This window comes from Dicentrarchus labrax, unplaced genomic scaffold, assembly GCF_905237075.1.
Source record: "Dicentrarchus labrax unplaced genomic scaffold, dlabrax2021, whole genome shotgun sequence".
In the NCBI taxonomy this organism is placed as follows: domain Eukaryota; kingdom Metazoa; phylum Chordata; class Actinopteri; family Moronidae; genus Dicentrarchus; species Dicentrarchus labrax.
In genome coordinates this window covers 4,090,240-4,117,529 of record NW_026136724.1, presented here as the reverse complement: position 1 = coordinate 4,117,529, position 27,290 = coordinate 4,090,240, and the positions used below count along the sequence as shown (strand labels likewise).

Genomic DNA, 27,290 nt, shown 5'->3' with positions numbered 1-27,290 from the left:
TATGGCCTTTCAAAGTTTGAAACTTTGACCTTTAATTATAGCGCCCTCCAACACTGGAGTCATTCGTTAAAGATCAGTCATACCTCCACCTTGCAACATGACGCTTGAAGGGCAGACTAACTCAGCCTGATCCTGAACTCTTGAAATACGACGGCTGGCACGGATATAAGACTCGCCATTAAATATGATTGAAGACGTTAATGGCTTTCTCAAGCCATTACTCATATTATGATGGTATATTAAAGGGTCCCTGCTGAGCATTCTACAGGCTATCTTCATATCAGGCGTTTGATGGATGGTGCACATGGCAACAGAGTTTAACATCTTACCAAACAAACATATTTTGATTTCATACAGTTTAACAAAAGAGGCACCATCTTCACAAAAGCCAGAGACCAGATGCTTGGGATTTGAACCCAGGCACCTAAATCAAGGACGTTGGCTCTAAAGTGCTGCTGCAGTGATCCAGTCAGAGACCTCCCGCGTGGCAGACTCCAGCTTTGACTCCTCCCAAGTCCCAGAGCGCGATGGGAGGTCTGCATGAGACAATACACATCTCCACAGGGTACAGGTCATAAACACAGCAGCTCTAGGGTTTGATCTGTGGGGCGTGTGAGTGTGTTTGTTGAGTCAGGATTGGTGAAATTTGGGGAAATAAGCATGACCTCATAAAATGCAAATAAGCTGTGTGGTGCACAGAGAGTAATAGGAATGCATTTTCACACAATTAAGGGATTTTATGGTGGAGACATGACTGTAGAGAGTCATTCAGAGTAGTCACACAGAGAGGGTTTACATTTGGAAAAGGTTGTATCACATCCCTAATCTAAAAGCTACCATGCTTATAAAACCTGTGTGTTTTTGTGCAGTGAACAATTTACCACTTTAAAAAAATTATTTCATCTTTCAAGATTATGATCAACTGTTGTAATGGGTTTCTAAAGTATGAAACTATGTAAAACATTTTTTGGTCTATGGTAGATAAAAAATGTTATGTAATGGATGCAAAGTAGTTGAAACCATGCATAAATAACTCTCTCTACTTGAGATATATCAAGTGCAGCAGCAGGTGCCTTCACTGAAGCTGCTGCATTGATGAGACTGAGATCGGATGTAATCCAGAGACTTGAACCGTTTTTTTTTTTTTTTTTAAACCTAAAGCATTCATGTTATCTGCCTTAACTTAAAGGACCAGTGTGCAGGATTTAGTGCCACCTAGTGGTGAAGTTGCAGACTACAACCAACTGAGCACTGTTTGCCTACCAAGTGTGAAGGAGAAACTACTGAGGCCACAAAAGGCGTGAAAAACGCAAAAGGTACTATCTACAGCCAGTGAAACATGGCGGATCAACATGGCGGACTCTATAGAAGAGGACCTGCTCCCTCTATAGATAAAAACAGCTCATTCTAATTAAACAAACCCTACACAATTTAGGAACTGTCCTATATTCAGGTGATTGTACACTGAGGAAAAAATACCTATGAATATTCTTTTCCATTTCTGACAATAGATCCTAAATGTTTTGGGGATTTTGGGAGCATAATCCTTACATAATAAGTGTCCACAGTGTGTTTCAGGGGTTTGATTGGTTTGTTTCTGATGTGGTTGACACTTTAAACAGCTCACAATATCACCGATCTATATATTTCCTTTATAGGATGCCCCATTGTGAAATAAATTCCTAACCGCAGCGTTGGGATCACTCTCCTGAACCATTAAGCTATTGAGAACCATTTTGGCTTTGGTGTGTATGTGTGTGTGTGTGTGTGTGTGTGTGTGTGTGTGTGTGTGTGTGTGTAACCCCTCTGTGTTACAAAGTGCTTATCTCTGATTATCAGCGGCCTGGTGGAGCTGTAGTGTAGGAGTCGGACTCCGTCTGGGTATTAAGCCGTATGGTTTTTTAATTGTCCTGTAATCAGCGTGTCTAATGAGCCACATTAAGATGGAAGGGAAAGTCAAAGGTCACAGCTCGACTACACACTGCCGAGGGTGATAGGAATGTGATGAATTACACATGCTCTTGTTCTTCAGACTGCCTAGTTTTGTTGTCTTGCACCCTCTGAGTGTTTCTGACAGCAGTATTGGCTTTTTGAATGACTTTATTATACTCTGACTTGTATTTTTCAAATCACATCCATGAATACTAGATGTTGCAGACTCTAATATTAGCATCAGAATCTATCTGGCGTGTTACACTTGAATGAATCATATTAATCTTTCATTATTTAATTCATGCATGTTTGTTTTTATTAGTCTGTCTGTCAGCAGGATGTTTGCTAAACTGATGAATGGATTTCCATGCATACTGGGGAGCAGTTAGGCTGTGGGCCAAGGAACAATTGATTAAATGCTGGTGGGGATCCAGATGTTGTGTTTCTACAGATGAAACAAATGAGTTGTCAAATGTCTTGAAGGCTGAAAAATCTCAAAGCAACTTTAAAGTAAAAAAAAAAACCTACTGTATTAAGAAAGATTCTTTCCAGAGGAGGGAAGCGGGTCATGCAGCAGGACCCTCAGGCACAGCAGGGACGGGCTCACCAAGTCACCCATTGTTTGCCACAAGAACAGAGAAAGCCAATTAACTGAGCCAATGGTGGAAAGTCACACACTTCAGTATCTGTTACACCTACACTTCAACTCTCTCTCTCTCTCTCTCTCTCTCTCTCTCTCTCTCTCTCTCTCTCTCTCTCCATCTGTCTATACATCAGTTAGCTCTCAGCTGTCTGTTATAAAGCTGTATCTCCAACAGGCCCCATTCCAGCTCTGAGAGAGCTTTAATCATCCATCCTCAGGGACCTCTGTGTGTGTGTGTGTGTGTGTGTGTGTGTGTGTGTGTGTGTGTGTGTGTGCGTGCGTGCGTGCGTGCGTGCGTCGTGCGTCGTGCGTGCGTGCGTGTGTGTGTGTGCGTGTGTGTGCGTGTATGTGCGTGCGTGCCTGTTACGGCCGTGTATGTCTTTCTACATGCTGTCCCACAATTACATTTCATTTGACTTTCCCTTTATTGAGTTATCTATTTACATATTTAATCATGTATATTTGCAAGTAATTGTTTTTTCATCCAAATGCAGTAACCCAGACAAGAGTCTTACTCTGGCAACTCGCTGCTAGTGAGTAAAAATATTCAATTCCATTCAATTAAATTTTATTTTTATAGCGCCAATTCTAGCGACACTTTTCAAATAGAGCAGGGCTAGACCGAACTCCTTATAACATTTACTGAGACCCAACAGTACCACCATGAGCAAGACCTTGGAGACAAGGGCAAGGAAAAACTGCCTGTTAAGAGTCAGAAACCTAGGACAGACCCTTCGGCTCTATGTGGGTGGTCGTCTGCCTCGACCAGTGGGGGTGAGAGAGAGAGAGAGAGAGAGTGAGAGAGAGAGAGACAGAGATAGAGAGAGAGAGACAGAGACAAACAGACAGTTGCACAGCAACAACAGCAGCAACAACTACACTAATAGTAGTGACTGATGATGATGAACATGAAGAATATGAGTATATATATTTACAGGTTCAGGTACCGGTATGGAGAAAAATCAATTAGATGTCGGCAGGCTGTGGGTGAAATAAACAAGCCAAACAGTCAGTGAGAAAGCAATTGTCTGCATACTTATAAATGAATCACACTCTGTAAACAGTGTCTAACACAGAGGGTCATTTAGCATTAAAGCTGCACTAATTAGTATTTTCATATAAACAGATCAGTGTTTTTATATTAACAATGGATTAAATAACTGTGTTGTATGTAGGAGGGCTTGCTCATAATGATGAACTCACAGAAAAATCTCAGTTCCCCTCAGCTCTATATGAGGCATTTTAACACCTTTCAGGTCATTGTTTTACTGTTCTGGTTCAGTCTCACAGCTCTCATCGGCTGTATTTCCAGGAGCAGCAGGCAGCTGTTTTCTGTGAAAAATCTCTACCTGCACAGCACCAAATAGCAGAGAGACGACGTCAACAGCTAGCTGGGGTACATAGTGGAAAATTTAGTGGCTAAAGAGCCAGATATTTCTCTTAGGAGTTGGTGGAGACCAAAAACAGTGCTATAAGTGAAGTTTGTCATGTGGCCAGAAACCCAACTTTGAAAAATCATGCTGCTCCGTGTAAAAAGGCAAGGTCCAGTATGCAGTTTATACAATGTGATGTAAAAAGTTTAACCCAGAATGGACTTTACAGTGAAGTAGGAGACATCTTGTGTCCAGCAGGAAAACTTTAGAAATGAACAACATTTGCATATTCAGAGATTCTGGAATTTGTAATGAGGTAAAAGGAGTAGATGACTTTTACATTTTAATGTGGAAATGATGGAATGGTGGTGGAATTACTTTTTTTGTGGTGGAAAAACCATATTAGACACACATTATTGTTCCAGGCAGACTATATTATTAATCTTTAATATTATTATTTTAATTTTATTTAGCCATGGTCAGGTTGTGGGTCTATTGCAGAAGGTAGATCAGTTCCGGTACTGCTCTGTGGGTGCAAACTGGACCTGGGGTGGAATGGTGGGCTATACTATCTTCAAGAGCAGCTTACAATACCAGTAACTTATATCCATGATACATTTTAATAAACCTTTACAATATCCATCTAGAATATAACAGAACCAGTAGATTTAATGTGAAGAGATCCTGCTGTAGAGAAATGTTGATTAGACTGTCAGCTGTTCAGGTCACACCTGCTCTGGCTGCTGTTCGGGACAGAGCCAGCACAGTGAGGAGCTCCACGCCATGTTTGTATTTTCATGCCTTTAAATCAACAGCATAAGCCTCGAGCAGTATCACAATTCACTAGCTGGGTGCAATTTTGCAAGTGTTGCAGTGGCTGACTCAAACAGCAGACTTCCACGCGGCAAATCCAACATGTTTGCTTCGGTTCCAGCATCACTTCAATTACCTCTCTCCGCCGGAGTGGACGGCAGGGTTGGGAAAGTTACAGATTTCAGCTGTAATGGAGGGTTTTAGTATCCCAAAATCGTTTAAATGCTTTTTCAGAAGCGTTTCCACAAGAGGAAACTTCTGGTCTGGGGAAAACTCTTTAGCCCGTTTTCATTCATGTCGTGCCAAGAAAATGGTCCAAATTTAAGATACTGAATATTGGCACAAAATATGATTCAAAAAGCCAAACTGAGGCACGTGTGTTTCTGTGTGCGCTTGTGTGCACTTGCTTTTGAAAGCCCCTGCTTTGCCTTGGATGTGGCACGACTCTACAGATTTCAAGTAATCTCTCTTGGACATCCAGCAGCATCAAAACACACACAGCCGGAGACCCAATTCACACCGAATGAAGCTGAACTGGACTGAAATCACAGCACGAAAAAATAATAACAAGAGCTGTGCATGTGTCTGTGTGTGTGTGGTGTGTGTCACAGTGGGGTGCATATTGCTGCAGGGAAGCATGTTCAAATCTGGACAGACAGCTACAACCCAGCACTGTTAAATATTACATGCAGGCACTTAAAGAACCGGATAGAGAGAGAAAACATGAATAAAAGCCTAAAGCCTCACTAGTGGCCCGTAGAGGCTGCGATGTTCGTTAGACTGAAAATGCTTGTCCTGAGGGTGGCGCTACAGGAAAACCACAAGGTTATTAATATCAAAGGAATGTGCAGGTCTAGACCGAACTCCTTATAACATTTACTGAGACCCAACAGTTCCACCATGAGCAAGCACTTGGTGACGGGGGCAAGGAAAAACTGCCTGTTAAGAGTCAGAAACCTAGGACAGACCCTTCGGCTCTATGTGGGTGGTCGTCTGCCTAGACCAGTTGGAGTGAGAGAAAGAGAGAGAGAGAGAGAGAGAGAGAGAGAGAGAGAGAGAGAGAGAGAGACAGAAAAAACTACACTAATAGTAGTGACTGATGATGATGAACATGAAGAATATGAGTATATATATTTACAGGTTCAGGTACCGGTATGGAGAAAAATCAATTAGATGTCGGCAGGCTGTGGGTGAAATAAACAAGCCTAACAGTCAGTGAGAAAGCAATTGTCTGCATACTTATAAATGAATCACACTCTGTAAACAGTGTCTAACACAGAGGGTCATTTAGCATTAAAGCTGCACTAATTAGTATTTTCATATAAACAAATCAGTGTTATTAATATCAAAGGAATGTGCCCTGCAAATTTCATTTCAATCTTCTCAGTAGATTTTGATATTTCTTTTACACAAGTGAAAATTGTGCTTAGGTTTATGGTTTTTAATGTTAGGATCCATCCTCTGTGGAGCAGGAACATCCACATCAAGTTTAACAGCCATTTGGCTTGTAGTTTACCGTGTGACAGACCAAAGTTTTGGGTGTAAGGAAATCTTTAAGGCCAAGAGGAATTATCTTCCCGCGCGGAACTGCACATCTGACAAATTTCAGTATGTTTGTGTTTCTGGACCACGACAATGTACAGTGTATTTAAGTGTGTTCTAAAATTAGGATCATTATTTCAAATAGGAAAATATCAATTTATTAAAGTTACACCAATTAATATTTTATATTAATAATGGATCAAATGAATATGAGTAATGTAACAAGTGTTGCTCATAGGCACAAACCCATAGAGAATTATGACCTGACTCTGCAGCGCCCCTCAGCTGTAAGGAGCGCTTTAGCATTTTTTAGCTCATTGTTTTGATTTAATGGCTCACAACTCAACTTCACTATTTTATTTCAGTCTCACTGCTCTCATCAGTCTCATCTTTAGCTGCACCAAGCAGCTGTTTTCAGGGATAAAGCCACTGTACTCTACCTGCCAAGCACCAAACAGCAGACAGATGAAGAGCATTTGGCCCTCATGATTATTTCTTTAGATCTCCCCCTGGATGGTACAATTCAATTCAATATGCTTCGTATAGCGCCAATTTATAACAAAAGATATCTCAGGACACTTTTTAAATAGAGCAGGTCTAGACCGAACTCCTTATAAGATTATTTACAGAGATCCAACAGTACCACCATGAGCAAGCAGGAAAAACTTCCTTTTAAGAGGCAAAAACCTCGAAAAGACCCCAGCTCCAGGTGGGTGGCAGTTTGCTTCGATACACACACATTTTGGTTGTTAGGGAACTTTCTCAAACTTTCACTAATTGATAACTTTAATAGCAATGTCAGAGAGTTTTATCTTTATCTGTAGAGGGTTATTTAAAAAGGAAAGCTCATTATATACTCTATGGTTCCTTATGGTGTACTTAAGTAAGCTTGTGCTCATAAAGCTGTCACTGTAGCAGGAGTCAGTGAGTGAAAGAGTGAGTGTTTCTCTCAGCCTGGCCTCCCTTATAAAAACAGTTTGTCTCCACCACCTGTTCTCAGTGCAGTGATTCTCTCCTGTCAGATCTTACTTCCTACTTTTAACATCCTTCCCAACTCAGAAACTGAGATAAACTACTAACAACTAAAGGTAAGCTTACTGTGTGTGTATGTGTGTGCGTGAGTCACCCACTCTTTATTACACCTGAAACAATAACGAGCAACCATTGTTGCCTTTACACAGCATGCAGCTCGTTTGTGCAGCGAGATCCACCCACACTTCTCATCACCTCACACAGTCAAGGCCCGGCCCCCCCTGTCAGTCCAACGGCCGATGGCACACACACACACACACACACACACACACTCCCCATCCCAGCAAGGATGCTGATGTGTAGAATGGTTTGTGTGCTGTTGCATGTGTGTTTTAGGGGTTAATGGAGAGGGATGTGTTCCAGAGAGAGCTCTTACTAGGAAGGTAAATCTCTAGTGTGTGTGGTGTGTATATGTGTGTTTGTGTGTGTGTGTGTGTGTGTGTGTGTGTGTGTGTGTGTGTGTGTGTGTCTGTGTGTGCTTACCCATGCTAAGCCATTTTCAGATCAGTGCGCTGTGTAAGGTTTTAAAGGGTTTTAACCAGCAAGTCTTGTCGTCTTTACGCTGATGAGCTGGCTGCTATCTGATCTAGAACTTTAATGAAAATTGTTCATTCTGTGTGTGTGTGTGTCTGTGTGTGAGATTCTAGTCACTTAAGATGATTCTCTGTTGTGTGTAGACTCTTTCAGCCTGTGGGCATCTTTGTTTATGACAGATCTGATTACTCAGACTGCTTATCTGTCTCTTTCCATTCTGTCTTTCTTATCCCAGCTGTGTATCTGTGTGTGTGTGTGTGTGTGTGTGTGTGTGTGTGTGTGTGTGTGTGTGTGTGTGTGTGTGTGTGTGTGTGTGTGTGTGTGTGTGTGTGTGTGTGTATTCCAGCTGTGGTGACCTCATCTCATCAATGACCTAGTGAACTGATTCAGCAGCGACAGCGTGGGGAGCATTTAGCATCAGTGCGTCCCTCCCTGCTGTGTTGCGAACGCAGCACAGCCACGCTAATTCAACTCAGTAGTGCGTAATGGCAAGGCTCCCTGCTGGGTTGTGGTCAGGGGCTGCACGGGCAGCCATGTATCATTTTTCAACAGTTTACATTTTAAGAATAATTAGCTCTGTTGTACTGCAAAGGTGCCATATGGGATGCGTTTGCAGGACACTTTCATCCAAGTGTCTCAGTAACAAAAAGGTGTATATTTATAGCACTGGGGCCCCCCCAGTGGAAATAACAAAAGCAATGCAGAGGAGCTTCAAACAGACAAAGAAGAGTGTGTTTGAAATATCACACAGGTATTGATGTTCATAAATTCGTTATCCATCCACAGGGAGACGGAGTCTGCACAGCAGCTGGTTAGGACATCAATTCTTATAAAGGGCATATTGAGAAGCTGAGTCTAAAAAGAGACTGCGATCGATTTGACAATGGTCCAAAAACACTTCAAGATACAGTTTCAGCCCATCAGGCTGTGAAACAGGCTTAAATTCTTTCCACTCCCTGTCATTTTTTAATGCCCAAACTGGTCAGTGTCCAGACTGATTCTGAGTCCCACTGACATGTTGTTGAATTGTGCCTTTTAGCCAAAACACCAAAAGTAGAGGCTTCACTCTGCTTCAAACAAAGTAGTTTGTACAAAGTGTCCAAACTAAAGGTTAAAGCTCACCTCCACACACCTGGTCAACTGCTGCACAAATGGGCACGCTTGATTGTCTATTTCAGAAAGTTGCAGACATGGCCCTCAGTGTCAGGCTCAGTTTAGTCTCGCGATACCAGACAGTCAGAGATCTTAGTGCCTACCAATCATCTGGGGATTTCTAAATCCAAAGTAGTTGCTTGAATGGTGACAAAACAGTCGCTAACAAAGTATGCCTGTTACTTTGATGACACCTTAACCAACACCTTACATTGCTGTTCCCCATTTTCCTCAGTAAAACAAACTGGAGATACAGCGAATCACTTTGTAAAACGGAGAGACCTTTATGCAACATTATATGGTATGACAGTGTTTACAAGATCACGACTTCCGCATGTCACCCCATGTCACTGGAGGGCTTGTTGGCCAATTGAAGCAAACCTAAGGAACCGACTTGTGCATAAATATGCTTCGAAACCTGCCAAAATTCTAAATCAAAGGCACTCTGTCTAAATTAAGGATTTTTTGGCCAGTTGGGGGCAGCATTACAAGCTGTAATTGCAACATTGACATATTCTAACCTTGTAAAGTTGTGAGACAAAGTTGTTGGCAGTTACATCCAACAGACATGTAGCAACATTTGCATTCATTTAGAGTCGTGTTTCTGGCCACCTGATGATTGTATGTCCAATATTCACTCTTCTTTAAGCAATATTCTCCATAGTCCGTAGTCTCCACCAACTCCTGGGGGAAATATCTGGTTCTTTAGCTGCTAAATGCTCCACTATATTGGCCAGCTGGCTGCTAATTTTGTCTGTCTACCGTTTGGGGCTGGGCGGGTATAGTTGTGTATGGTGGGTTTATCAGAATTGCCTGCTGCTGCTGGAAAGGATGTTGATGATAATGGTAAGAGCGAACCTAAACAGTAAAGTTGTGGGCTGCGAAACCAAAATGAGCTGAATCAATAAAACCTGATATAGAGCTGAGGGAAACTCCAAGGTTGGTATGATTGTCTGTGGGGTTGTCACTTGGAGCAACACCTTTCACATTTCATTCATTGTTGATATAAAAATATCAATAAGAGCAGCATTAAAGCCACTGCTGGATCGGAAAATGTTGATTTTAGCACCCATCAGTGGCTATATCAAAAAAGACACTCAATCCATGCTCTAGTCAAATCAAGAATCCAATCAAGTTATCTCCGTTATCCATGTATGAAGAAAGGGGCCCTGTTGATTAGTCGCCACAGACACTCCGTTAAGTGCTTTTATTCATGATTCCATGCTAATGTATTCAAATGGATGGGAGCAGCTTTCAGCATATTGAATCTCTTTCTCCTCCTGTCATGTTTCTCTGCCCTACACCTGCTGAACATCAGTTACATTGGGATATGCTGCATGTATTCAGTAAACCCAGCGGGAAACAACCTTCTGGCCGACCCCAGCTGTGTTTTTGTCCTGCTATAGCTCTGCTGCAAATGCCTCCCAGTCATCCCATTTGGATTTAAATGAAACTAGTCAGGGTGTTGATACAAGTTACAAATAGCGCAGTAAAAAATATGCTCCTTAAATCATCAAGACTAATTGTTGTGATTTATAATAGCTGTGATGTTAGTTGTGGTTAGTCATTTTTATTCTCTGCACGCAGGCACTCCCTTTCTCTCTCTCTTCTTGTGGCCAATGGGAAAATCCATCCTTAAACATTCCAACGCTATTAAAAACAGCCTTTTTGGGCCAAATTTGTTGTTAAGTGTCATGAAACTGGCTTAATGTAAACAAATGTTGTTATAAAGAGATGTTTCAGAGGGTGCAGTGGAGTTAAACCGCAGAAATAGATTCAGCAGGGTAAAACCTTAACGTTTCACTAAACCAGACAGTAAGTATACATCTAAAGTCAAATGGCCCAAAATGCGCACTGAAAAAAAAGACAAAAAACCACAGATAAAAACCACAGATTTCACTTAAAGACTGGAGCTGACAATACAGATAATTTAGTTGGTTGAATAGATACAGATAACAGTGTACTTGCTCATCCCTAATATCCACACACTACATACAATTTCAAAGCATTTGTCACCGTAACCTGGCAACCCACAACCCAATTCAAGGGCTGCTAATTTAATGTTAGCTGTAGTCAAAATGTTTGTACTTTTTTTGTTAACTATGTCATAGACCTCCTGTATTTTGTAGCCTAAAATGTTGGCTGGTATGCTGTAGGGGCCACAACTGCTTCAGTTTGGAATCTTATTTCCACTAGGAACAACCAACATGGTGGTCTTGTTAATGTCGGTAGATTCTTTTGTTGACATTTTCACAAATTGATATTTTACATTGCTGGTGTGACACCGTGATAATGCAACTTGCATATCGTCTCCCCTTCATTCCACCACTTTCGTGCATACACGGCCACCCACCTAGAGCCGGGATCTGCTGCTTAAAAGGAGGTTTCGCTGTCGCCAAGTGCCTGCTCATGGTGGGAACTCCTGGGTCTCTGTAAATAATATTATAAGGAGTACGGCCTAGATCTGCTGTATTTGAAAAGTGTCCTGAGATAACTTTTATTTTATAAATTCGCACTATACAAATAAAACTGAATTAAATTGAAATAAATACACACTGGACACACAGCCTGCCCTGCCCTCCCTGTTCTGAGTGCACTCTTCTAGTTGAGAAGTAGATCACAACACTTTACCCTAAAAGAACTCCTACAGTGTGGGGACCAGAACACACTGATTCACATTGATTGATCTATCGGTTTGGGTGTGTGTGGGCTGGATTCTCCAGTGTGTCAGGCCTCTGCCGGAGCTTAAACCTTACACTTCCAGGCGTAGTTTGGCCCGTAAACCTCCCTGAACCCGGCTGTTAAGCTTGAGCACAGCCCTCCCTTACCTGCAGCAGCTGGGGCACCACTCCACCCGGGCCTCATTCTTCTTCTGAGCTTATTTGCCACGGGCAGAACCACAGTCGCTCCTTATGTTCAGCTTGAATTGATAACTCATCTCTTTAAGAATCACTTCACGTCCACTCTTCCTCCATCTTTCCTCTTCTTCGGCTTGGAACTGCTGTGTCTGACTCATCTTTCTTTATGTGGCACTTCCCGCTAAATAAACCAAGGACGCCGTAATATTCAGCTCAATTTCTTATGTCTATTATCAGACCCCTGTGGTTCTGATCCTTGGCCTCTTTACTGTGGGTTGGTGATTTTAAAAATGGAAGGCTTTTCTAAGATTGCAGTCACTGTTAAACTCTCTAGACACGTTATAGGAAAGAAGCCAAAATGTAATGTAAATGCATTAGCAGCTGTATTTCTAAGATTCCCTCAGGCTTTATGCCTCCGTTTCATGGCAAACTTCAGGAGAAAGAGTTTTTATAAATGCTGGTGGAAAGAAAAAAAAAAATCACACCCAATAGTTTTAGTGCTGAATTTATTCATTAATCTTCTCTGTGTGAAGAACAGCTTTCTCAGCTGAAGACTGAAGGTGACTTTCTGTTGAATATATTGAAGAATCAGAATATCTACAGGCTCTCATTCCACAATTAAATATCTTTTATTTGAACAACGTGATCTCTGCTTTGAGGAAATGATTGTAGACCTGAGGGTGAAAGGGATTATAAAGATGCTAACTATATCATTAACCCCTGAATTCAAATTCAGACATTTGAGGGATTAAATCCTGTATCGTGTCCTCACTGTTCCATAATTACAGTAACAGGTGGCTGTATATGGGGGGTGGTGTCTGGCTACTACTGAATGGATCGCCATGAAATTTGGTGCATTTGGACATTCATGGTCCCCAGAGGACCAACCCTCCTGACTTTTCACCTAATGTCACGAGGTTGATATTTTAGGTATTTAGCCGTGCCAGTGGCATGGCTCTAGGGTCGGCAATGTTTTAATACGACATTTTCGACAGATATTCATGGTCCCCAGATGTTGTGGATGTTGTGACAGAAAGTGAAAATCAAAAAAATAGTTGAATTCATCAAACATCCAGTGGGAATAAAAACACACGATCGCAACATTGCAACTTCCTGCTAACCATCAGCATTGGGAGAATATTAGCATGCTGGCATTAGCATTTAGCTTAATACACTGCTGTGCCTCACCACAATCTTGCAAAGAGAGACTTGTTTTGCTGTGAAAGGCTTCTTACCACTGTACAATAAATGACTGATACTTAAAGGCTTTCTAAGTTGTTGCTAATCACCTCATTATTGTTAAATAACTACTTAATATTAAACAGGCTGTGCTGGCAGAAGATAGATACAAAAGGATCCTTCAGTCTGCAGCCCAAAACAATCCCCGACCATTAATGTAGAGTATATCCAATTATTAAGCAATTTTTGATATAAATAGTATGTATAGATTCCTAAGTAAAGTTAAGGTGTTAATTGTGGTTTTAAACATTGCCCCTGCAAACAGATTTAAAACACTATTCCATTCATTTAAACATAGCCAGCCCCCACTTCGTCATCATTACTGCTCCATATCTCCCCTTCCTTGAAGGAATCTCGCGGCTAAAAACCCTCATGAATTACTCACAACCTCTCATCAACTCAGAGCGTTTCTCCAACTTTAGATGTTTTATGTATGCAGACCCTGGAGTGCAAGCTAAAAGGACTGGGGAAGACAAAGATAATTTCACTCTGTAGTTTGTTGGGAATTAACTGGCTTTGTTGCTGCCGTGGATCATCTGATTCTCCTCCCAGCATGCTCTCCGTGTCCGCCTTGCCTGCCAGTCTGTGATGTTTCTGGGATGACAGCTCGTCTTGTCAGCTTGCCGTCGAGCCTCAGGGATCAGATACCTCCGTCTGATCCCAGCACGTTTTTTTTTCTTCTTCACTTAGTTCATGTTGGCTTCCATTCACACTCTTTATTGCAGGGTGGAGCGTGGCGAGGTGGAGGGCGCAGGCCATGAAGTGTGTGTTGGAGCGTGTGAGACTCCCACAGGGCGTGCAAGAGGAGGTTCAGTGAGTTCACTCTGATCTCTTTGCTCTGCCCGTCTGTATCCAGGCAGAAGTCTCTCCTCTCTCCATCCTCATGACTCCCCCCCCGCAGTGCCCCGTGGTCTCGTGGGTTTTTGCGGTGTCTGCTCCCGTGCCCCAGTCGGCCCTCCTCATGTGACTGGGCCTCTTCCACGCTTGGCCACCTTTCCGACTGAATTGGCCCACGGTTGACCGCATTTCACCGCTGGTCCACTTCCACTCAGTCAGACTGTATGTGTGTGTGTGTGTGTGTGTGTGTGTGTGTGTGTGTGTGTGTGTGTGTGTGTGTCCCGGGGGAGGGGCGGACTATAAACAGTCATCACTTGTTGACTTCCTGCCATCCATCAAAGCCTTGAGCTCCATTAAGTCCACGCTGCCTCCTTCTCCCCCGTTTGCTGAGAGCATTATTGGATTGCAAACTTCTGATATGATGAAGGTCCTTCATAACACTTTTTTTGGATTTCATATTTTATTTTCTCACTTGTTTATTCAATAAAAGTTTTGGTGAAAAATAACTCATTTAAAGGCAGTTATGTATCATGAGTTTTTCTACCAATTAAATGTCCCTAAACTCAACAAATTTCTATTTTTAGGATTAAAAGAGGGACTTTTACTGTCATGTGGTGGTCTAAAGTCTGGTTCAAAAGCCTTTTCTTGTAAATAATTAAAGTCTGGAGACTTGAGTATGCCTTTAAATGTCTAGCATTAAAATCTTCACATTTAAAGCCACCAGTTGACCTATAGTTTGTACACGTTTCCACTATCTGTCTGACTCATGCTTTTCTAATAGTTTCCGTGCAGACATGCTTGGCAACCCATCATGTGTGTGTTCTCATATTGGAGCCACAAAGAGTTACGTGAACATCTGTGGTCTTGGTTCCCCTCTTAAGGCTACTGGGTATGAATTCCTTTCCTTTTAAGTGAAGGGAATGTCGAGTCAGGCAGTGAGAGGGCAGCTATGACTCAGGGGTCCTGGGACTTTGGGAATAAGCAAATGTGGAATTGGGGAGGTGATGTCATGGATGGGAGCTCGCAGTGGTTTTAAAGGGTCAGATCACCCAAGTGAAAAAAGCATAATTTCTGTCCAGCCATGTGTCCAGCCATGCAGATAGTTTGGGTTTTATTTGTCCAGGTTTTGAGATATCAGTGTGTGAGATTTCTGTCTCTGCCTCCCCCCGAATACAGTGGAGGTGAATGGAATTTAGAAGTTCTCATCATTGACAAACTGCATCAAAAAATTCACAGTCTTTCCACATACCTTGGAGTTTTCATTGCTACTACTTTCTATCAGAGAAATAGTCCTGATTAAACTTTGCTTCAACAGTTAAAGTCTTACTTGAGTTGTAAAACCAAGTTAGCTGAACTTGAAAGAACAACAACTGTTTCACACTGAGGAAGATCACAAACAAATGTGATTTCCTTGAACATTTTCAGTTTGAATAGTCAGTTCCTTATTTCACACAAAAACTTACAGCTGCTGCTGTTGGAGCTACTTTTTCCAGCACTGGCACAAAAACAATATATGAAACTGCTCCTAGTGAATTTATTACATTTTAACTGTAGGGGGAAAGAAACTGAATTCAATACTAACCTTCATCATGGTTCGCAATGTTTTTTTCATTATTGTCAAAACAACCATGACTCATCTTAAAATGTATTAGGGACACACAGCAAGTTTCCATCTTGTTTTTTTACTTCAAACTACAAAAATTAGAGTCTGAGGGGAGTTATTACTGGCAAACAATGCCCGCTAGGAAGTTGGCTAATATGCAGATAATGTTAGGAATTTAATTTAATGAGTTGATTGAACCCTGTACAGTACATTCATTCAACTCATCAGTTAGAAGAACTAATAATAACACTTCTATATTTAAATTAAGTTAATGAGTTAAGTTAATGAGCGTTGGTATTTGATGATCTGGGATTGAGACTCCATCCACTATCTTTCTTGGCTCTGATTGGTTGCTTTTGTTCTGGCCTGCTGGATTCTGGCAAATACCATTAGAAGCACTAGGAGGAGCCAGAGGAACCTGATTTTTTTTTCAGGATATAGGGAAAGTTTCAGCAAATATGACAAAACATTTTTTTATAAAAGTTACCTGCTGCAGCTTTAATGAGTCAGCATGACTGAATAGAGATGAACAGGGCAAGAAGGGTAATTCTCAACCACTCCTCGGGTCACTATCATCCCCCAGAATTGAAACCATGCTTGTTTGGAATCCCCTGTTGCACCCATAATCTCCCAGCATATTGAATACAGAGTGATTACTGTACTTCCCTCGTCAGGCATTAATTATTGAGCTAATTAATGGAAGAAGCCTTGAAGCTACAAATGTATTATTTATTCCTTAGAAGCAACATTTATCCCAAGGATTATAACATAATAATGAGTATTCATTAAAGATGTTTTTAGGATCCATAAATTATCCCGTCACTTGTTTAAAACCATCCCACACATCGCTCTAGTGGCAGCATTGCATTCTGGTCTATTGAGGCTTGAGTCAGTGGAGAAATTCCAATAGACTGTATGATAAAACACAGGTTGCATATGCATTATCTATGTGTAGCATACATCTAGTGTATGTTACACGTATGTAGTGTGTCTGCACAACAATGCATCAGTAATGGAATCCCTCATGTTAAGCTCCCGGCAGAGTGATGAAGAGGCTGTCTGAGTCAAACTTTCACTGCCTGCTCAGTGACTGCATGTGAGCTGCAGCAGTCTTCTTCATCATTCCTCCTCTTGACCTGCTGCGTATGCCGCTGAGCTTTATGCTTGGGTGTGCTCAGTGACGGCTCTGATGTGTTAAAAGAGGCCTGAAAATCTCGCTTCACTGTTCTTGTATTATGATGTAGACGTTTTAAAAGCTGTCAGGTGCTATCTTTGTCTTGGGCTGCTTTCGCATTCTTCAGTCTCTTCTCTTCTATTCTCACACACACTAACTCGGAGTTAGAATCACTTCATTTACCAGCTACAATATGTGGCTGACATTGGTGCAGGAACATACTGACATTGGTACAGGACTACGGGAGCTTACATTCAGTGCAAGGAGGCAGTCTACAGTAGGCAGCAGCATGCTCTCACTGTGTGCATACAGGCAGGTGCAGAGTCCAGAAGTGGAACACTGCAAAAGTGGCAACTGAAGTAAGTGGAATAATCTTGAATTTAAATTTAAAATCTAGTTGGACTTAACGGAAGCCACTACATTAGACTTAATGCTATACTCAGGTTGATCGAGAGGATGCAGCCTGCATGAAATGGAATGTTTTCAAAGACACTGATAAGCACATTTGAGGCACATGGTCAAGACAGACAACTACTGATGCAAAGATGGACCTGTATTCATTAAATATGTTAGAATCACATTTAAGAGTGTTCCAAAGAGCCAGCTAAGGAGTAAAAAATATGATTTGCTGAAAACATTTATAGCAACTCACTCCTACTTATAGGAACAGCTTTCAAGTAATCACATGATTAATTACAAGTGTGTGCATCAGGAATAGCCAATCAGTCACAGGATTTAACATACATCTGCCCGATTGTTCATACTACATACATTTACATTTTCTCAGCAATGTTAATATGCAAAAAGCATATATATGATTACCATTTTTTTAAGTTAATTTTATATCTCCAGTAGCAATTTACCAATAAAATTAACACCAAGCTTATTTATTAATAATACATAAATATAAAAATAGGTAAGAATTGTCAGAAATGTAAAAAATAAAAAATTAAAAAAAAAATTGGAGCAGAGATGAATTTCATTCTGTTGGTAGATGAGGAAAGAAGAAGAGAAGAGGACACATAAAACATAAAAAGGAGAATATAGTGACACAATGACAAGTGCAGATGCATAGAAAATGATTGCAAACACATTGATTCTAATTTGCACTACTGAGAGATGCAAAAAACAGTCAAATTATATTCTTGTAGCAGCTGCAGATGGTATGTTACATTATGCTGAATTAATATGACTCAGAATCACAAAAGCTATAATGAACAGTACAGTAATTATATAATATGGCAAGCTTGCCTCTTCAAAGACACATAATTTGGTTTCGAAGAGCTTTATCTTGACTTTTTTTTACATTTCATTGCTTAATTCCGTTTTGCTGGCTTTTACTGGATAAAATAGTGCAACATTATGTGACGAACATATCCTTTTGTTATCAGTGAAGTGATGTGGAGTTTATCATATTGTCAAACTGTGCTGTATTGGTTGGCACTTCTTGCCTCCTGCTGCACATAGCTGTCAGTCAAACTGTGTGGGATTAGAATGATACAGACTGACGATAAGGCGGAGTACAGAAGAAATGCAGTTAAGAGTAATATCTGATCTCCTCCCTCCTGCTGACTCTGTCTTGGAGCCTGAGGTAAGGACTGTGGAAGTGGTAATTGCTTGTGCATTATCGTCATGTTAGTAATCATCATTAAGGGGATTAAACTGAGCACCAGGAAGAGACACATGCAGCCAATTATTACTGGAGACTTGATTGGTTGTATACACACACACACACACACACACACACACACACACACACACACACACACACACACACAAACACAAAAATCACTTCTCCAAGTTCTTACTGAGCTTTGTTTTATGAAGTTGTGCCAACATTGCTAATCACCTGTATCTCTGCTTCTCTGCTCCGCTCCGTTGTTCATTTAAATCCCAATTAGGCTGCAGCACTTCAATTTTGTATAGGATGATAACAACCCTACACACACGTATACACACAGTGGTGTACAGTATCTCAATGTCCCAATCAACCCAGTGTGTGTGTGTGTGTGTGTGTGTGTGTGTGTGTGTGTGTGTGTGGCCGATGTGCGGATGGCCCAGTGTGAAGTGGATCTCCGCCCTCTCCCACTGTGAAGGTAAGATTAGCGACAAATTAATCCTCCTCCAGCGGCCCATAATCCTTTGCTGAGAGATGGCGGCAGATGTTGTGCGTGATTGCAGGCCTGTACTGAGCATGTGCAAGAGCAGGCCTGCTGTTTATAAGTGTGCCTTGTGTGTAATCAAATGCTGAGGATATATAGTGCAGTGTAATATTTACTGACTGCAGTGCTGGTGTAGCATTAGGTAACTCAACTGATCAACAACTGACAGCCTTAACAAAAAACAGACATTATGAGGTGCACCAAATTGGTATTTACTGCACTGTGGGGTGTTTTATTTACTTTGTACAACCCCTGTTTGTCTCACTCCTTATGTGTCAAATTAGGTCAGAGCCTGTATATATCAAACTGCTAACAATGACATTTTGGACTAATGTGAAACATAAACCAAGAATTTTTCATTTTTTACTTTACTCGCAAACTTAAAGCAATAATTGATTTCTCTGACCAACACAACATCGACCTATTATCACTTTACACATATGGCTAACGTGTTAGCTAACAGCAGCAGACACAAGGGACCTTTCCAGCAACGCAAACCTAGTGCTAGTTCTGGGCTGGTGCTAGTGCCGATTTGGAGTTGGTTCAACTTGCGAACTTCCTCAGAACCTGTTTGCTTTTCAACGGGCTAGAGAGCCACGTCATTATGTCCCAGCATACGTCTGTGTACGGCTCCAACGTTAGCATTGTTACCATGTTACGCTAGCTGGCTAGCTGTTGGTTAACTAACACCAAGAAAGCATAGCTACTAATGTCTCACATCAATATAACAAACATCAAATGTAACAACGTTACGAACAAACATTGATGTGAGACATTAGTAGCTATGCTTGCTTGAGTAGTATTAGACCAACAGCTAGCTAGCCAGCTAGCTCAATGTTACGTTCATAACATCTATGTTACGTTCTGTGAGAAATTAGTAGCTCGCTAAACTGCTAATAAATAAATAGCTGACCATAAAGCACCCCAAGCCCTTTAGGTAATCACTTCTTGGTTCTAGACCAGTAAAGTTTTGGTGGCATGCTGGAACCAGTTTTCCTGGCAGAGAGCCGGATCTTTGGCTGACAAAATGCGAAGAAATGGTTTTTAGATTAGGCACCGGCTCTGCATGGGCTGTCAAACTTCCTTTGTGGAAAAGGGGTAACAGAGCAACATTAGCATCCATTTGGAGTCGTGTTGGTCTCCACCTTATGAATATAACTCCAACACTCACACTCATTTTTCTTTTCCAAAAATGAGAGCCAAGATGAAACAAACCAGAATCGACCCTTTTAAGGTTAATTACTTCTTCACTTTTATGCAAACTTTAGTCCTAATGTTGGCTTTTAAGATAATTCTCAAGTGTAATTATCAGAACTTAATAAATGCAGAGGATAAACTGTGATGAATGCAGGCCCCAGTAAACAAACAGGATGGTCCCAACCTTCTTTGTAGGAAGGAAAAGACACAAATACACCGGATAATGAAAAGGAGAGATGGGCAATATCCCGAGTAACGCGCTCTCTCTGATGTCACTGCTCTTGATTTACGACATCAGTTTCCAGTGCTGTTACTTGGCAGAGGCAGCTTTGGGCGGCGTTTCTGGGATGTTTTGTCCTTTTTCCTTTCAAAGCCAACAAAGACATTTTATCGAATGTTTTAAGTGGATTGTGAAATCCGTCTGTTTCTGACCTTCTTGGGCACAATGCAGCTTAATTCCAATGGTTCAGGAAGCAGCGTGGGAGCATTAAGTTTTACTCTGAAGCACTTTAAGTGTTCCCTCTGGTTCTCAGCCGATGACACAGAGAGGTCTGATTGTTGTATAGAGCTGGAAGATTCCCAGCTTCTCTCCACCTGCTTTTAAAAGGACTAATAAACTTGAAATGGAAGCGTTTTTGGAGCATTTTCAGAAGCAGGTGATGGTGACGGGGGAGGAGGAGGAGAGGCGGAGGGCTGTCAGCGTGACAGTATCCCTGCTCAGTCTGATGGAAGTAGAGTATGAAAGCTGAATAGTGTGTGTGCTGTGTTTCCATGGTGTGTGTGTGTGTTTGTGTGTGTGTGTGTGTGTGTGTGTGTGTGTGTGTGGATGTTTGCGCAGCACACAGAGCGTCTCTTACCTTCAGGGTACATACTGGAGACTGGGCTGCTGGTGTTTAGGCTGGCAGGGGCACCGCTTAGAGCATTACAGCCAGAGGAGGAGGGAGGGGGTGGTGAAGGGGAGGAGGCGGAGGAGGAGGAGGAGGAGGACGGGAGCGAGGCAGAGGGAGGGGATGGTAAATGGAGTTCTTTAACGTTATGTCCCAATAACTCTGAGGGCAATCAAGAGCTTCTAGCAAATGCAGTCACAGAGGCTAAATTGAAATGTAAGGTGTCAATGAAACGTCCTTCTTATCGTAACCATTATGAGTGTGCACAGAGGCATTTAGAGATACACAATCACTGTAGGTGTCACACTGTGATAGTTCAGGATGTGTGTTAGGCGTTTTAGTGTTTTAATGTGTCTTCAAACCGTTCGACCATCAAGGATGTTACTGTGTATTATCTAACATGTCAACAAGACTCTGCCAGGGGATGTTTGTGAGCTAAGGGACGGTTTACATCTGGTATTAACACAGGTCAAGTGGACAGCTCAGCACAGGTGTGAATGCACCCAAGATGCATTGAGCCATTGAGATCTGATTGCTCGGACCACATTCGGAGGTGATCACATTCTTTTAGCGTTGTGTATGTGAATCAGGGTAAGACAATCAAACAACAGAAATGATGTATGTGTTTATTTGCATATAGAGCAGGGAAATGAGGTCCCGTCATTCTGATGCCAGGTGCACGCGTACTTACAGCTGCCTGCTTGTGACCGGATCACAAAGACTCATTTTAATGCCAGGTGCTCAGATTTGTTCCAGAGCACCACCCGAGCACAGACTGCCAAACTGAAATGCATATTGTTAAGATAAATGGTTAAAGCCTTGATGCGAGTGTCTTTGCTTGCCGTATCCTGTTAATGACTGTCAAAGGGAAAAGCTTGAAATATTTTTGCACAAAATGTGACAGGCTCAGTAATTGAGATTTGAAAGAAGGTGCATTTAGAGGCATGTTTGCTCAATCGACAGCCGTGGTGGTTGCTGGTTGTTTGCCCAACCTTAACTTTACCCTGACTCCCTCCCTAGAAGTGAAAAGGCTTCGCTGCTACATTTCAGCACTCATGTTTCTCTTCCAAAGACACAGTCTTGCATTATTGAACGTGTTCTGCTGGCTGTAGCATCAAAAATGTACATTTTCACAAGAATGAATATAAGTATAACTTTCAAAGCTGACAGTCCATAACATTGGCCTCATATTTATTGTAATACTTGAGTCTATTACCACATCATCATGTGTGTGTGTGTGTGTGTGTGTGTGTGTGTGTGTGTGTGTGTACTTTGCAGTAGTGCACAGTCAATACCTGTCAGCACTGAGGAAATGAAAAGGTTTTACTTTCCCATGACCTTACCTGATTCCGGCCCTGAGAGGAATCCAGCCAGCCGGTGCAGGTGAGAGGATGGTGAAGGGTAGCGGTTTCCATGGTAACGGCTCAGTTCCCACCAACCAATGAGCCAGGTGTTGGCGGGGGACTACGGGTGACCTTATGTTCCCGTTGACTGGGTGGGCGTACACTGGTTACGCACCAGGCTCTGTGAGCTGGTTTTCAGCTTCGTCCTACAGGTCCCAGTGCCTTCAGTGTGTGTGTGTGTGTGTGTGTGTGTGGGATGAACAGTCAGTCTAAGGCAGGAGACAGGATTACTGACAGATTAAACAGTTCAGTCTGTGTCTGCTTGCTGTTCTGCGTGTATGATGTGTGTGTTTGTGTTCATACCTGGAGGCATCAGAGCAGAGCACAGCGATAAGGCCTGTGTGGATGGATTTAAATTACTCTTATATCGGTGTGTGTGTGTGTAAGTATGTGGGGGGGAGTTGTGCACCATCCGAGGACAAAGGGATTTAGAAAGATGAGCTTTTCTCTTTTCTCACCGGCATAAACCTACACAGCAACTGGTTTCTCTTTGAAATTGGTTGAAAACACTGAGAAGGATAAAGAAAACAGTCGCTTCCAATTGAGATGGACAAAATTGTTGAACTTTGACCCTCAGAGGAAGGCAGGCAATTAAAACAGTTGCTGCTTTGGATCAGGGCTGCATGGCATATTGTATTTGTAATGCTTTTGAAATGAATCTTCCACAGTAAATACAAAGAATAAAGGCTAAGAGGAATATAAAAAGCTTCATAAAGCTATTTGTCAATGCTAACTGCCTGTTATATTTCAGAGCTGTAAGGTTACATTTCTCAAACTGATCCTTTGATTTAAAAAAAAACAAAAAAAAAAACAAGCAATGAATTCGAGGCTAAATTGTATGCTTCCAGCGCTCCTTCACAATAAAAGCTTTTCAGTCACTTGGAATGTGCGAGGCATGAAGTGAGGAGGCGTCGCTGAAGGGCATTTACTGTGAAGGCCCTGCAGCTATGTGATGTTAGCTCCGAAATGCTTCATAACTTCTTGTTGCTTCAATAAACAAAGTGTAAACCTGTCTTTCATACGTTTCCGGCACTTCTTGTGCCACATTCATGAATGTATATTAATGTGTTTTTGTTGATGACCCTATTTTCAGCATATAACCTGGTTTTCAACCAACAGTGGGATGTGTAACATCTTGCGGGTTGGGGGTTTTAACACAAAAATCTAAACAGTGTTTTTGAGTAATGGTTTTTACTTGAGTAATTATTTAAAGGAGTCATTGTTTCTTGGGATTTCAGTATACTACTACTGAGTAATGATGGCTACAACCTGGTTCAGTTAAGCATCCTTTTTCACTGCACTGAGCCTCACTTGACCGTCCCTCATGGGAAGGACAGATGACGGTATTGAATCTGTTGGTCTTCACACTCAGCACAGACAAGCTTTCAACCTGATTTATTTTGGCATCCGTCGTCATTAGCAGCAGGCCCACTGGTGCTAGCAGATAAATATCACCACCGCTCCATGACCCATCAGTGCCACGCGGCACAATCACACACACTCGTGCCAGGCCTGAATCCTCATTACCTCGAGCTCCACCTCGGGCCTGTGTCCACAGCAATCAGTAATCACCGCTGCTCTGCTGATTCAGCCTGCCGGGAGTGGAAGTGTGTGCGTGTGTGCAGGCGTTGTGTTTGTGCTGGCCTGTGTGTGAGCCAGCCTAAAAAGCAAATATTCCATGATTGCATTATTGCACCGAAAACTCTCGTCCTCTGAGAAAGCTGTAATTGCTTGTTTACGTCGTCCACAGTAGGAAGGAGCAAACTGCATCATTAAAGACTAGCTTAGCAACAAGGTTATCAATCATGCTCTATGTTTGTGTGTGTGTGCATGATGAATCCTGCATATGTGTGTGTGTGTGTGTGTGTGTGTGTGTGTGTGTGTGTGTGTGTGTGTGTGTGTGTGTTTTGAGGGTGTAGAGGCATCCCTCGCCTCTCTCTGTCCTCCCCTCGGTGTTTGAAGGTCACGGCTGCATGTTGGGGCTCGTTACACTAACAAGCGCTCAGCTCGCTCCCCAGGGCTCCGTCAATGGATCTGGTTTGGGCCAACAGAGGGATTACAGTTCAAATACAGGGTGTATCAACCAACCTCAGCACACTCCATTCTTCAATTTTTAACCAGGATTTTTTTTTTCTTTAAATCAACAGCCTGCTGAGAAATGTGAATCCTCTTCTCCGCTTTGATGTTCCTCTGACGTGTGGGATGAGAGTAAGAGCGGACGAACCCTTATTGATGTTTGGAGGGATATCTGGCCGCTGCTGGAGCGGAGAAAATAGGATATAAAGGATGAAAATACTGACAGTCATTGACAACATTCTCATTATGCCGATACTGAGCGTGTCCTGGCTAGAAAGCAGAGACAGATTTTCATGTTTGTAGTCTACAGATTTGTAAATTTTCAGTTCAGCACACGAGCAGGTGTGTAGAGGACCAAATGTGGATTTTGACATTAAAAGCTTTACACAGCAGATGTGCAAATGTGCGTCCTGTACTGCTCCCATTGCACACTGCAAACTGAAGTAAACATATAAACACAACTATGTCCACTTCTGCAAATGTGTATATTAGCTACAGATGCTGTATCATGGACGGTTTATTAGACAGTGATGCCCCTGGGCACAGACACCCTCCATCCACACTGACAGACAAACAAAACAGTTTTGCGTCTCTTTCTGGTTGTTTTTGGTGTCTTTCAGCAACATTATGCAGGTGGCCCCTGACGGCCCCTGACTCGTTTAGTAAAAAAATATATAAATATTTCTTATGTAAATAAAATACAATAATTATGTGTAATTTAGAAGTAGGGCTGCAACCAGGATTTTAGTTTTAAACCAAGTGACGTTCATGGTTGGCACTTTAACCCCAGAGGCCCATTCAATACTTTTTTTAATCATTTGGATTTTTCATACTTGGCTGTGTTTCTTAATAAAGCATTTCTTTCAATAAAATTCCTCTAAAATCCCCATTGAGAGCCAGAGTAAAACAGGAATGTTTGGGTTCTAAACTTGTAGCCATGAAAATTGTGAAAATTATCCAAGATGAAATTATAGTATTTTTTTTGGGGGGACTTTTTTGCTTTTAATTGATAGAGACAGCCAGGAAATGGGGGCAGAGAGAGAGGTGATGACACGCAGCAAAGGGCCGCAGGTCGGACTCAAACCCTGGGCTGCTGCAGCAAGGGCTCAGCCTCGGAACATGGGTTGCCAGCTCTACCCACTGAGCTAACCAGGTGCCCAACATCTTTTAAATGACTTGTTTTGTCCGACCGACAGTCCAGAAACCAAAGATACTCAACTTAAAAATAGCAAATCTTCACATTTGAAGAAGGTAGAATGGCCAGAACATTTGTTATTTCACAATTTATTTAATTAAAAACTGTTAGTTAATTATTTTCTCTTCATCTGCTCATCATATTTTTGAGTAATTGGTCCTGAACTGCTCAAAAAAGTGAGGTTACAGATCGAAATACATACAACAGTGTACCAACAAGTATAAAAAAGTGTAAGTTGTCGTTCACACCGTTACATAATCTCGTCAGTGACAAACATGCATTGCTGGTGAGGTTTAGTGATGGAGATGTATCCAGTGTGAATGTGCAGCATTTGTTATTCTCATCATCAGCTTCCTGATGGCAGTAACACATGTTCATCCATGAACATGAGGCAGATGACGTGTGGAATAAACTGCCATCAAATCCTTGCTTTTCTCGTTAGCGCTTCGTTTTCTTTCCTGTCGATCCTGAGCCGTCCTTCAGCGCTTTTCCATCCAGAGTAATTGGAGAGAGTGTGTTGGCGGGGGCGGGGTGTTGCGCTGGCTGCTCCCACTGAGCCGCTGCCAGCAGCTACTGCTCTGTATCGAGTTGTGTAAAGAGCTGAGATCCAGCCAAACAAACGCTGAACTGTGGCTTCGCCCTTGGCATATAGTCACTGCTCTCATTATTTATCCCTGTAGCTTTCTGCCTCCTTCTCACAGCAGTTGGTCGTTTAAAAGCGAAGGCTCCCAAAGTGACGTCCTTGAGGAGAGGTCCAGGGGGGACCGCAGCAAAACAAAGAGTAGTTAGATTTCACTCTTGTATCAATCACAACACTGCAGCACTTCTGATCACCAGCCTTTTTTTCCGCCGTCAGTGAACAACAACAAAAGTCTTCTTGGGCTCCTCAGCAACAAACCCTCATCAATCAGAGTTGGCTGGGGAACAGTGCAGCTATATGAGGGTTCTGTTTCAGCGTACAGATACTGAAATCTACTATGAAAGAATCTATGAAAACCACTGTCCACTGTGGTGGGACACCTTTGGTATCTTTGTCCATATGTCACCTATGCCTGTCCAGGGAGTGGCCTTGGATGGCATGCACTTTAAATGTCCAGAACAGTTGACAAATGTATCTTGTGCTGTGTTACAAGAGGAAGTCTACTTGTGTTACTGTTACAGAATGTCACAGATTAACATTAACATCACCATGAGACATGTTTGATGTTTTTCTGCTTGTTGTTTGGATTTATTGTAAATCGATACCAAGCAGTCCCCCGCTGATGATGAAAGTCTGGTGAAAGTTGATCAGCCCAGTCAGTATTTTTGAGCGTGAGGGTCAGTGTTCCTGAGTGAGAAAGGTTGTAACTGATCCCTCTGATCTAGTTTGTCCTCCTTGTTACTCTGTTTCGATTGGGCTGGTTACTTTGAAAGGTCCTCAGTTCTCAGTGGTGTCTCCTCTGTTTTTTTTTCCAGTCATGCGGAGGAACCCCTTCGTGGTGGACGGCTGGAGTAGGAAAGGGTCCCGCAACGCCCTGCAGGAGCTCTACAACCCCACACAGGTAGGAGGCTAACTGCTCTCTCTTTATGTATCTCTGTCTGTCTCTCTTGACCCTCATCTGTTCCTACTTGTACTCTCCTCTTCGCCCAGTGGCGAAG

The 27,290-nt window shown here is 42.1% G+C and overlaps 1 protein-coding gene across 2 annotated transcripts in view; it reads left to right on the top strand.

Annotated features, from left to right (window-relative positions):
- The window catches only part of chst11 (carbohydrate (chondroitin 4) sulfotransferase 11), a 91,510-nt gene that overhangs the window by 33,784 nt on the left and 30,436 nt on the right, over nt 1–27,290 (top strand). For both annotated transcript variants that reach the window (XM_051392570.1, XM_051392569.1), the window contains exon 2: nt 27,108–27,193. In XM_051392570.1, coding sequence (XP_051248530.1) covers nt 27,108–27,193 — 86 coding nt within the window. The remainder of the gene's footprint in view (nt 1–27,107; nt 27,194–27,290) is intronic.